This window comes from Cibotium barometz, chromosome 51 (genome assembly GCF_041138505.1).
Source record: "Cibotium barometz isolate CiBa-2024 chromosome 51, ASM4113850v1, whole genome shotgun sequence".
In the NCBI taxonomy this organism is placed as follows: Eukaryota; Viridiplantae; Streptophyta; class Polypodiopsida; order Cyatheales; family Cibotiaceae; genus Cibotium; species Cibotium barometz.
This window is the reverse complement of record NC_141096.1, coordinates 5,353,426-5,366,933: the sequence shown is the minus strand read 5'-3', so window position 1 is coordinate 5,366,933 and position 13,508 is coordinate 5,353,426. Positions and strand designations below refer to the sequence as shown.

Here is a 13,508-nt window from a genome sequence, read left to right as displayed (position 1 = left end):
AAGAATCAGCACTCTTCCCAGTCCGCTTGGGACACTTCGTCCAATAGTGGCCTTTCTCGCCACAATCATTACAAGTCCTCTCGGCCTTCAGTTTCTCACGATCTAAATATAGTATCCGATGAAGACTTCCCTTTGCCCTTGTTGTTGTTACGGCCTTTCGACCGTTGGCCAGTCAAGGCCTCAAAACCTCTGCCCTATGGAGGGTTCGTGAATCGCTCTTTTTGGTCCAAGACCATAGGCACAAGCTCCTCCCATGTGATGGTGCTAAGCCTGCCCCACTGGTGATCAAAGAGGAGTAAAATGCTGTAGCATTTTGAGCCATGTCGACAAAATACACCTGCAAGCAAACCAAGCACCAATGTGCACTGCCAAGAAACCAAATGTCCTATACAAATTTCTGCCTGCAACCTGACAAGTATAAACCTACACCAAATTGTCTAATTACACACAATGTGTATACATATGTGACAAATCACTGCTGTAATTCCCAATTACATGCTCCAAACTGAAAAGCCCCAATTTTTATGCACTGCAATTGCTTCAATGTGCAGTCAATTGCCCAATTTTCACAAAAGCCCCAAATTCCTGCAACTAGAAGAGGCTTAATTTGCTGATTTTGACCTTAATTTGAAAAACCCCAAATTCCAAGCAAGGCAATATGTTCAATTTTGCATCAAATTGAGGAATCCCTCAAATTCCATAGGACTGAGAGCCGCCAAGGGAGCGGAGGGCAGGGGACCGACGGAGGCACAGCAGGCGACGGTCAGAAGAGCTCATGGCAACGGAAGTTGGCAACGGACGGCACAGCTGCATGCGATGGAACTACAGGAATTCCCAGGACCAGGAACCAGCTCTGATACCAATTGTTGGGAGACTCACACACAGGTAGGGTTCTTGTAGATTAGGGTTAGATGCAAGAAGAAGAAGCTCACACGAGAGAGAGAGAGAGAGAGAGAGAGAGAGAGAGAGAGAGAGAGAGAGAGAGACACACACACAAAATGTGTGGTGATCACAAATGCAAGTCAACCCTTGCATGTAAGTCACATCCATATAATATAGAAGTACAAAAGTTATATGGATAGAGTGTCCTTTCACACTTAATATCCAAGGGGAAAAAGTGCCCTTTGGTTAAGCCCTGTTTACACGTAGCACTACTATAAGTGAGCATATGCCTACAAGGCCATAGAGGGGATAGCTACGCAGTCGGACACACTATGGATCGATCTCATTCACATTCTTCTCTGCTATTGGATCACTCCCACACTCGCATTGGAGCGTGGACCCCTTCGTATACAACCAAATGTGGTTGTCCCAACCCCACTTGGAGCGATTCTCCCACCCCCCCCAACAAAAAAAAGGGGAAAAAATCTGCACTCGGGGTGTTGATCCTTGCCAGCCAGCTCTGCACCTAAGCCACAAGTTCAATATATCGATGAGTAACGATGGGTGTGTGCTTGGTAAAATATACCAACGGAAAAATTGTAGTATGGTCACCTCTGGTGGCTGTGTGTGTAGCAGTCTTTTTGGGTGTGGCAGATGGTTGAGTGCCTCAGCCATTATTGCATTCTTATGCTCCATCAGACGGGCAAACTCCCCTAATCTGGCAATCATTTATAGGAATAGCACAAGACCTCCTCAACAGTAGTCTTCTGTAGGCTCGGGGATCTTCTAATGAGTTTTCTTTTACGATCGACCTTGTCCATTATAACATTTAGTATTCAAACTACAAGGTGCAGAAAACCAAAAACCAAATCCTGTCCTGCCGAGCTTCGCACAGCAATCCCTTTAGTACTTGTTTATATTTAATAGAAGCAACATTTTCAGGGAGAAAAAAAGAAAGGTGTGTGTGTGTGTGTGTGTTCGGGGGCGGGGGGTTGCGGGGGAGAGGCTTTCTGCCTTCAAATTTTGTAAAATAGGATTAAGGGTGCTGTGATGTACAAATTAGGGTTTTCTTGTTGGGATTGAAAGGCGTATTCTACTACAAAACTTACGCGTTGACGGTGGTCTTGTGGACCTGGAGGCAGTGGGTGACCATGCCCCCAGCGGTGGAGAGCTTCTTGGGGCAGTGTGGGCACTTGAAGTGCTTGGCTTTCTGGTGCCCAATCAGCACCTGCTCATCCTCAAACTCGCGATCGCAGTAGTAGCACCGGGCCTTAGGAGGTGGGCTCGCCTTCCTCTTCTTCTTCCCCATCTCTACGCCTGCTTTTCTACTATAAATTGATCACCCACTCCAGCTCTCATTTTGTATGCATGCACTTCTTATGCAAAGAGAAAATTCCTCCTGAGCACCCCTACATGTGCAGTTACATATATTTTATATAATATATATTTGCCTATTTCCTTAAATTAAGAAGCCGCGGCCGGACTCCTCTAGACACTGGTTGCACCATTTTCGATTCGCATCGTGATCGTTCGCACAATGTCATATGAACTCACCCTAAAGCTCACATCAACTTTCCAAGCCTCAAACTCTTCGAACAACTGGATGGGCGGGCATGGTAACGCAAGTCATTAGGCCCAAGTCAAAATCAATATTATACATTTCTTTTGTGGGATTTAAGTCATCACATGGAGGAGTACACACATGGGCACACCTTCAACCCTCATAGCCCATGCACGACACATGCATTGCTTTGCACTTCACAAACATGTCTTGCATACATAGGCACTCACAATAGCTAGCACCTACACCAAACATCATCACATCGATAGCCATCCACGTATACCTTTGGATGGGGGAGCCATGGTGGGCGAAATCATGGTCCATGGTACCACTCCTCACCACTTGGATTCTCTTTGAATGTGTAGGAACCTCCAAATGTCTTCAAAAAAGCAGCTCTGTGCGGTCCATATTGGACCAATTACGTATTCTTCAACTATCTTCACCATCACCATAAGAACCTCACCACCAAAGAGAAATAAGCAATGAGCATGTGCTCATTATGGCAGTCGAGGCTACACATAAAAAGAACTCACCAACACTCATAAGCATGACATGGAGGTCCTCCTACTTCAAACTAATGAATTGAAAGAGGCCATGAGCAGCCACAGCCCATGCGGTCTGCCTCAAAGCCAAACATAGTGATGCCAACGATGAGAGATTAAGAGTAGTCGTCGAGAGCAGCAAATAAATTTGCAATACTATTGCCATGACAGTGGGCCGCCCATGCCCTCGCAATATCTCAAGAGAACTCGAAGCTCACCTCACCATCAAAACCGCTAAGTGGAAGAACACATACCATGCTTTTCAAGACCTCTTGCAACAAAAAGATAACACCGTTTCAGAGACACATGAACAAATCCAAAGACTAGAAGTCGCCACCTTAGATGATACCCCACTTGTGGTAGACAGTCGTGACGCCATAGAAAAATATTACGAGTAAATTGGTTAAGGTTTAATTTACTAAGGCCTAAACCCTGAGATGTATTTTCTTGGAGTTACAAGGATATGAAGAGAGTTGATCCTTAGTTCTATCAGCATCATATCAATCTTAAGGAGGATGTTGTTCTTATCAAGGAACTGCGGTACATAATGAACCCTAATTATGCAAAGCAGGTTAAGGAAGAAATTGATAAACTTTTAAAAGTGGGGTTCATTTATCCAGTGGATAAGGTGACTTGGCTGTCCCCAAGAGCGATTGTATTGAAGAAGAATGGAAAGCTTTGAGTATGTGTAGATTATCGGAAGCTCAATGCAGCCACTCAGATGAATCCTTTTCCACTTCCATTTTAAAATTCAGTGTTAGATGTTGTGGTGGGCAGGGCATGAGATATATTCTTTCTTGGATGGCTTCAGTGGATATACTTAGGCTTTGATGGCTTCAGATGATTGGGTGAAGACAGCTTTTGCTACAGAATGGGGAGCATTTTCTTCTAATGTGATGACATTTGGTCTTAAGAATGCTCCAGCAACATTTCAACAAATGGTTCAAAAGATTTTTTATGATTACTTGCCAGAACCGGCGTATGTTCTAGGGTACACTATTTCTGGAATGTACATACCTACCACGTGTCTTCATCCACGTTGTCATCATGCATTGGTTCATGTATATCCAAATTGGGCTATTATTATCACATTATGGACGGCCTTTCTTTTACTTCCCTTCACTCACTTCGTTGCCCTATTCTTTTGAATGTTGTGTGCCTTCATTATTATTATCATCATGTGTGCAAATATTTTGGCCGTTTGGAATATCACTACCGTGTTTTAACTTTCTCATCACCTACTCTTCATCTTTTGTTTGTGCTCTTTTACTCTCATCTGTTTCGCTGGTCTCACTACTTTTGCTCTCACTGCTTTCTTTGCTCACAGAGTTCATTCGCAGAGCAGCCATGGTTGAGTTTGGGAAACTCATAATAGTTCTCAATGTTAATCTCAACCTTAAATGTGTTTTCATGGCTCACTCAAACCCCCCTTGAAACACATCCAACAAGAGATTACATGGTGAACCGTAACTATCGTGAGGATCTTTCCTGTTGCCATATATATAGGCAGTGATGTGTGTGAACACACTTAAGACCACCGGGGCATCCCTCTTTAGGAGGTTTTTTCCCCCGGCTTGTATATACGCCCATCATTCTAGGGCTAACTTATCTTTTGTACATTGACACAATCTAATACACTTTGTGTTGTGTGCATTCTTGCTTCTTCTTCTCCAAGCTTTGTGTGCTTTCGTGCAACCCTGATTCCAACAATTGGTATCAGAGCAGGCATCGGCTCCCAAGGCTACGCCGCCAGCACTCTCTGACTCATGTTCTTCGATTGAGTTCTGCACAGGTGTTTTTGTCATTTTCTGCAAAAATTTCGATAGTGCAGTTTTCAGCAAAACAGGCATACGTGTTCTATTGTGGACCGTGCTACATAGCACAAGTTGTTTTCTGTTCAGTCTTTGCTTCATTACAGGCAGCTTTTGCATCAGTTTCAGTCAGTGGCCATGGCTGATAACAGCAATGATGTATTTCGCATGTTGTCTGATGAAGACAAACTGGATGGAGACAGCAACTACCCACTTTGGGCATACATGATGCAGCATGTTTTGGTTGCAAAAGGAGTGTGGAACATTGTGCAGGGTACGGATGTACGTCCAGGTTCTGTGGATGTAGGATCTGTTGAGGATGTTGCAGGTTCTAGCAGCTCTACTGTTGCTGCTGTTTTACCCACTGCTGAACAAGCTCGTTGGGATGGTAAAGATGCGCGGGCTCATGCCTTGATTGCACTTTCTGTCAAACGTAACATCACCCCACATATTCGTTCAGCTAAAACAATAAAACAGGCTTGGGATATTCTAGCTGGTTTGTATGCAGGTCGTAACGAGGCAAAAATCGCTTACCTGCGTAAAGAGCTAGAATTGAAGATTATGCAAGAAGATGATGACATGAATGTTTTTCTTGCTGAGATTAAAGATCTCAAAGAACAGTTGATTTCTGCAGGGGAGATTATTCCTGATCATTCTCTTGTGTAGACTGTTCTTGATGCTTTACCTGAAACATATCAAACTTTTGCTTCCACGTGGAGACTTCTTAATGAGGATAGACCTAATGCTGTCAAGTATAATACTTTAGTCAACAAGCTCTTGCAAAGAAGCACAGTCCAGGCAAAACAAGGCCAGGCAGCGTGTAGTTGATCAAGCATTTATTGCTGCCCAGCAACAGAGAAGAAGTGGTAAGGCAGCCCCTTCCACTGTTTCTTCTCCTATTAGTAGGTCTGCAACTTCTTCTCCTTCGACAGGTAAAAACAATAAGTCTAAGAAGGCTCTTGATAAAGGCAAGAAAAAGACCAGGTGCAACTATTCTAAGGCAAATGATCATGTCATTAAGAATTGCCCTAAGCTAAAGGCTAAAGAGGCAAAGAAGAAAGAGTCAAATGCAGCCACAATAGCGGATGCTTCTACAAATGCAGATTTTGCAAATGTTGTGCAGGATACAGAATGGGCGTTTAGCGTGTATTGCTAGTATGACCCATCTGTACATGATGCATGTTTGGCAGTTTCTGTTGACTCTAATGTATGGTATTTTGACAGTGGTGCTACAAAGCACATTACCTCGCATCGTGATATGTTCACTTCACTTGACGCTGTCCCTAATGGGAATACTGTCACATGTGCCAATAATGCTTCTTACCCAGTGAAGGGCATTGGTAAAATAATGCTTACTGCTGCAAATGGCAGCGCTTTCACACTTTCAGATGCTTTGTATGTGCCAGGGATAAAGAAGAATCTATTGTCTGTCTCTGCGCTTGCTAGACTTGGATTTGTAGTCAAATTTGTGGATGACAGATGTACTGTTCATGATTTGACTTCTGGTGATATGATTATTGTATCTGGCACCTTGTTTCGTGGGCTGTATAGGCTCAATTCTTATGACAAGTGTGTGGAAGATTCAGCAAATGCAGTTTCTGATGAAAAGGCAGTTTCAGACGCAAAACTATGGCATGCTCGTTTTGGTCATCTGAACTTTGCTAGTTTGCTGCGTTTGCAGAAATTTGATATGGTTGCTTCATTGCCCCCTCTTGAGGCACCATTGAAACATGTTTGTGAAGGTTGTATTTTGGGCAAAATGCAGCGTTCTGCGTTTCCAAATGCTAGTTCTATGCGGGCCACTCGCAAATTGCAACTTGTACATAGTGATGTATGTGGGCCTATGCAAACTTCGTCATTTGGTAAACACTTGTACTTCGTGACTTTCATTGATGATTACTCAAGGCATGCATGGGTATATCCACTAAAGGCAAAGTCCGAAGTGTTTTTGTGCTTCAAATCGTTTTTGCTTATGGTTGAAAATGTATACAATTGTAATGTGGGCACCCTCCGTTCTGATCGAGGGGGGGAGTACATGTCTAAAGAGTTTGATGCATTTCTGGCTAGTCGTGGGATAAAACACCAATGTACAGTGCCGTATACCCCTCAGCAAAATGGTGTTGCTGAGAGGAAGAACAGGTCACTTATGGAGATGGCACAATGTATGGTCAAGAGCCAAGCTTTGCCACATGCGTTTTGGCTTGAGGCTGTCATGTGTGCTGCATATGTACTCAACAGGTGTCCCACTAAGGCCTTGCAGTCTATTACTCCATACGAAGCTTGGCATGGCAGGAAGCCTTCTATTGATCACTTGCGTGTCTTTGGTTGCTTGGCCTATGCTTTAGTGCCTGTGCAACAACGCAGAAAATTGGATGATAAGGCTGTCAAATGCATTTTTGTTGGTTATAGTGCTGAGAGCAAGGGTTACAGATTGTATCATCCGCCAGTCAAAGCGTATCTTGATTAGTCGAGATGTTGTTTTTGTGGAAGATGCTGTGCTGCCTTTGTTATCATGTACCAAAGAGACAGGTGTGAGCTCACGGGATGTATTTGATACATTGTTGCCTCTGTTTACAGGTGGGAATTCAAATGTAAGTCCTAATGAGGCAAATATTCAGCCTATGCAGATTTCAAATGACATCATAGATCAGCCTATTTCTGATGCAGATTTACAGGATAGGGCTGAAAATGAGCAGGCTAGAGGTATGCCTAAATGGCTGGTGCAAACCTTGCGTGATAGTAAGATTGATGCACCTATGACTAGTCGTACTCGTCCAGGTTTTCAGCATGTCTCTTATACATCAAATTGTTATGCTTTGGCTATGTCTAGTGTGTGTGAAGAGGAAGAACCTCTTTCATTTGATGAGGCACAAAATTCAAAAAATTGGTTGGCTGCAATGCAAAGTGAATATGATGCTATAATGAATAATGGTACATGGTCTTTGTGTGATTTGCCTATTGGTAAAAAGGCCATTGGATGTAAGTGGGTTTTTAAGTTGAAACGAAAGCCAGATGGCAGTGTTGATCGCTATAAGGCTAGGCTTGTTGCAAAGGGTTATGCTCAAGAAAAGGGCATTGATTTTGATGAGACCTTTACTCCCACTTGTCGTATGACTACCATTCGTAGCATTTGTGCATTGGCAGCTCATAATGGTTGGAATGTACATCAGCTAGACATAAAGACTGCGTTCTTGAATGGAGATTTGCATGAGGAGGTGTATGTATCGCAGCCTCGTGGTTTTGTTCAAAGAGGGCAGGAAAACAAAGTGTGCAGGTTGAAAAAGGCTTTATATGGTTTAAAGCAAGCTCCACGAGCTTGGTATGAAAAGATACATGCATATTTGATTACACATGGGTTTCAGAATAGTCCAACAGAAAGCACTTTGTATGTTAAACATGTGGATGGTGTACATCTAATCATTGCTCTCTATGTCGATGACATGCTGCTCACAGGACCAAATGAGAGTCATATTGCTAATTTTAAGGCTGATTTGAATGCCTCTTTTGAGATGTCAAATTTGGGGCATTTGCATCATTATTTGGGGATACAGTTTAAGCAGTGTGATGGAGGTATTGCTTTGTGTCAAACAAAGTATATTGAGACATTGTTGCGGAGATTTGGCCTTGAAGACTGCAAGCCTATTGCTACTCCAATGGAGACAGGTTTGAAGTTGAGTCTTCGTGATGCTGGAGATCACTTTGATGTCACACTCTATCAGACAGCTGTTGGTTGCCTCATTTATGTATGCATTACGAGGTCGGACATTCAGTTTGCAGTCTCACAGGTGAGCAGGTTTATGCATAGCCCAGGGTCTCAGCATTGGAAGGCAGTTAAATGCATCTTTCGCTACTTGAGTGGCACCATACATCTTGGGTTGTTTTATCCCAAGGGGGGATCGTTGCCGCCAGATTTACATGCTTTTTCGGACTCAGATTGGGCTGGTTGCTATGACACAAGAGTGTCCACAAGTGGTTTTTGTTTCATGCTCGGTAGTTCATGCATATCTTGGTTGAGCAAGAAGCAACCTACTGTGGCCACTTCGCGTTGTGAAGCTGAGTACAGGGCAGCTTTCACAGCTACGGTTGAGTGTGTGTGGCTCAGACGGCTTATGGTTGGCTGACTTGGGTGTTGGACAGGAGTCTGCCACCTCTATCTTCACTGACAGTCAGAGTGCATTGGCAGTTGCGAGAAACCCAGTTTTTCATGCTCACACAAAGCACATTGAGGTGCATTATCACTATGTCAGGAAGAGACTCTCAGCAGGAGAGATCAGCTTGGCCTATGTGCCAACACAGGACAACCTCGCCGATCTTTTCACAAAGGCGCTTCCTCGTGAGAAGTTCGAAGCTTTCCGCAAAGCTTTGGGCTTGCTCCCCTTTGTGGATTGATCTACTTCGGGCATGGCACTCCCCTATACATGAGTGCCAGCTCTCGTTCACACCATCACTCCCAGGGGGGATTTGTTGCCATATATATAGGCAGTGATGTGTGTGAACACACTTAGGACCGCCGGGGTACTTTTTCCCTCTTTAGGAGGTTTTTTCCCTCGGCTTGTATATACGCCCATCATTCTAGGGCTAACTTATCTTTTGTACATCGACACAATCTAATACACTTTGTGTTGTGTGCATTCTTGCTTCTTCTTTTCCAAGCTTTGTGTGCTTTCGTGCAACCCTAATTCCAACATTTCCAATGGCCGAGCTCGTAACCCTTAAGGTCTCCAAGCTCTACAACTCCTTGAGAAGCAATTCCATCATGCCTCCCACGAGCGTTGTCACACCGTCGCGTTGCACTACGTGTACTTGTCCCTCCTCTGACCTTACTTCACTCACACACACTCACTAGCATGCATTAGAGAGAGATTAGCAAGAGCAATACTTTATTGCACAATGGGAGAGTTTCTTGTATTATGAGAGATATTCACTTATATACATGGCCATAAGTGTTCACACTCACTTAAACTGTGGCCGACTGGGCACCTTCTTAGGCTCATAAGAGGCCTAATGCTATTACAATGACCACTCTCATAATATATCCATGAAGCACATCACTTGGGACTTCATCCTAACTTGCTACCACACGCTCTTGAAGCGGAAATCGCCATAAGTATTCCATCGGACCATTACGGTTACCCGTCCAAGTTGTAGATCTGGACATCATTCCTTTATATCTTGAGTGTATGACCTTTTGGTGTATCTACCTTGACTCCTTGATATAAAATAATGGTAGTAGCTCTTGTTAACCCTTGGAATGGGTTAACATTCCCCCTTCCTGATGTCGATCGCGTCCTCGTGTCGTGATCACGTTGAAGACCTTTGTGTTGGGAAAATTGATAAGCTTTGTTGATGGCTTTTGATGTTGAGTGTCGTTTAATGCTCTTTGTTCCTTCGAAAGGAATAAGAAGGGCTAGTTAGTAAATGAAAAGGTTAGAAATAAGTTGGAATTCCAAATGGGGTGGGGGTTTTTTGTGACTGATTGCATTTTTTTATTTTTGTGAGCATGTTTTTATGTGGGTTATATTTTTTGCTCACTGTGTCTTTTGCAATCATAAGTAGAGTTACATGTGATTTGTGTTAGTTGGGAAACTAACAAATGTTAATAATGAGGGAGAAGAGAAGGAAGGATCCGAAGGAACGTAGGCAAAATCATCAGAACGAGATTGTGATTCTTTGTTTCTCATCTGATTCATTGAAGCGACATTCATCACTTGAAGAATTTGGCCTTTGTTGATGGCCTATTATGGCAGGATTCTTGTCAAATGTTGTTGAGTATGACTTGTTCGTACATGCTTCTTCATATATGCTTTTTATGCTTGAAGTACATGAAATGAGTCAAATGGACTCTTTGTTGAGCTACTACTTTTTGAAGTAGCCACTTATTGGTTAGGCATGAAAGAATTACATCGACTTATGAGGAAAATTTAGCTTTCTTTGCTAAGGATTATGGATTAATGTGGTGTGAAGATTTAGCTTTGTTTGGAGAGCTTTGCAATTCAAAGGAAGATTCCATGCGATGGGTTGTACCATTGACCAGATTTTCACCCACCATGGCCCCCCCATCTAGAGATATATCTAGAAGGTTGTCAATGATGAGGTTTTGTTGCAAATGTCCTCCAATGCATGAGTATGGATATGTACTCATGGAGCAACTGCCACATTAACTTGGCCAAAATAATAGTAAGCTATAAGCTTAACAAAAACATGTTGGCTATTGAAGATCATTGGGAGGTTCTTGTGATATTCTACCATTTTTAGGTAGGCCCTTTGTGTGACTCCCTTGTGTTTGTATCCCTTTTTTTTCTTTCATTTTTTCTCTCTTAAAAAAAAACCCACCTTGTGAGCAACAGGTTCTTGTGGCTGCTCTTCTTTTTTAGAGAATAGGTTTTCATGTCTGCCGGGTAGCTTCTGCACTCATGCTTCTCATCCAAAGAGGTGAAAAGAGCATTGTTAGTTTGTCCTTGATACGCTTATAAATCTTTGACGTGGGAATTGATTCTTGAATTTGTGGCTCAAATGTTCTCGAGGCGGTAGGTATAGCTAATGTTGGGTTACCTTTGGGTTGACTAAACACACAAACTCTTGTGTAGGTGCTAAATACACGAGAGAGGTTGAGTGGTTTGCTTTGTGTTGCTTGGGCCTCCATTCTTATCAAACTCTAGGTGAAGCTATTGGGGTTAAAGGTGTTGGTGAAGCATTCCTCCCTTTGTTCGATCTTGGCAACCATATGATAGGATTACCATCATAATACCCTTGTTCCTGAAGCACCTGCACAGGCACCATCTTTGATGAACATTACGAGTTGGTTTCTGATGTGTTTGTACATGTTTCTTTCTTTGTGCAGGCTTAGGAGACTTTTTGATACGCTTGGGAATCCAAGCTTTGGTATTACCTTGGTAGTACCCTTGTGCTTGCAATAACCTTTTTAGTACCCACACTTGTTGAGTTACGGGTGTTCTTTGAGGAACTCGCTTAGGTTCTTGTGGGTGATGTTGTGGAGTATTTTGATTCTTCCTTGGCCTTTAAGTTTTGCGTTGAGAAAGAAGCTTTGATTGTCAAGGCACCCAGATTGGATTGGCAACTTCATAGTAGCCTTGGGCTACAAGTAGTTGCTTTTCCACCCACATTTTGATACCATTAAGATATTGTGACCTTGGTTGTCGTGATGGGGTTTTCTTTTTGGATGAAGTGGAAGGGTTGGGGGCATCCTTCACATTGGTTGGTGCCGAGGTTACGGGTTTGAAACTCATGGGCATTGTTGATGATGAGGTTTGCATCTATTGTGTTGTGGTTTTTGATGATGAGGTTAACACTCAAGTCTTCACTTTTCCTTTGGAAGGGGTCGTGGAGGTGCTGCCAGCTTCTGATGAGGATATGCAGTTTTCCTTCAGCTCTCCAAGGGTGTAGTAAAAGAATACAAGCTGAACAATCATAAAGAGGCTTAGAACAGGCTGTGTTTCTGATTATTAATTGGACCATGGGCCTATATCTTTATGCTTCTGTAGGCAAACCAGTTGCATGGGCAGGTAAATGAAGGCAAAACTCCAAAGTATTGGGTGAAATTCAAAGACCAAGATTGGTTTGTACATTTAGTTCATGCATTAGGGATTTTTGGAGGACATTCAAGTCCTAATACTACTACCATGCGGGTGCCTTCGGATTTTTTCACAAAAAAAGAATAAGAAGGATCAAGTGTAGGAGGAAGTTCTGGAAGGTACCTAGGAAGATCAACCTCAAAAGGAATCTAGCGAAATCTGCACTTTCGGGTCCAACTACTACAAAGAAGAGCTTTGGCCCAGTTTTGTTTCCGGACACAGCTGCCTACAGATACACTTTTGAGTGTGCCGAAAAGAGAGTAGTCATTCAGACTAGAATAGAATCAACAAAGGAGGAGGAGCCGCGTAAAGCTAAAGAAGATTTGCAAAACCTCTTGTCATCCAACAGAGGGTACAAACTCTGGAGGCAGAGCAGGTTCATTATTGAGCTCAGGGCCAAAGAGCTATCACAAGCCAATTAGGATAAGGTGTAGATGTAGCAATAGATTTGGGAGGATTGCAGTAGAAATACATGAATGTTGAGTTGCAAAGTCAACATCTTTTGAGCTAGCATATGTTCATCATGTAGCAACATGAGGCCCAAGCCAAGGCAGATCGGGCAAGCTTGCAGGTCCTCTTTTGCAGAGCAGAGTCAGTACTCTTGAAGCCGATGATGATAAAGAAGTTTATGAGTTGTCCGCAAAGCGAGGTGGATACTTATGAAGCCCGCATCCGAGAACTCATGGATAGCTTATATGCAGGCTATATTGTAGAATTCAAAAAATTATTGAAATGACATGCCGCTTGGATGAACTCCATCTCCGACAAGATGATGATGGATCTGGCATAGGCGGATCCGGCAGAGGTGGTGGACCAAAAGGACCTCTTGGTCCTATTCATTAGGCAGCTAGTAGGCTAGGACACTCAGAAGGATAAAAGCCAAACATCAAATGATCCTTAAGGCAAGGGCGAGTAGGTATGCTCATCTATAGATATAGCCTTAGCCCAACTCCATATGCAGTATATTGTAATTTAGGAGCAAGCTCAGGCATTTCATCACAATGCTGAGCAATATAAGAATGAAGTTGACGCATTGAAACTGGCCAAGTGCCTAAATTTCTTGATCTGAGTAGATAATCTCTCCATCTATGATGAAGAGCTAAGCATCTGGGAAGTCATC

At 43.0% G+C, this 13,508-nt stretch overlaps 1 protein-coding gene across 1 annotated transcript in view; it reads right to left on the bottom strand.

Moving 5' to 3' along the window:
• The window catches only part of LOC147609244 (uncharacterized), a 31,236-nt gene extending 28,956 nt beyond the window's left edge, over positions 1-2,280 (bottom strand). The window contains exon 1 of the mRNA XM_086787768.1: positions 1,992-2,280. Within this exon, the coding sequence (XP_086643894.1) occupies positions 1,992-2,191 (200 nt within the window). The 5' untranslated portion in view covers positions 2,192-2,280. The remainder of the gene's footprint in view (positions 1-1,991) is intronic.
• Between the last annotated feature and the right edge of the window lie 11,228 nt (positions 2,281-13,508).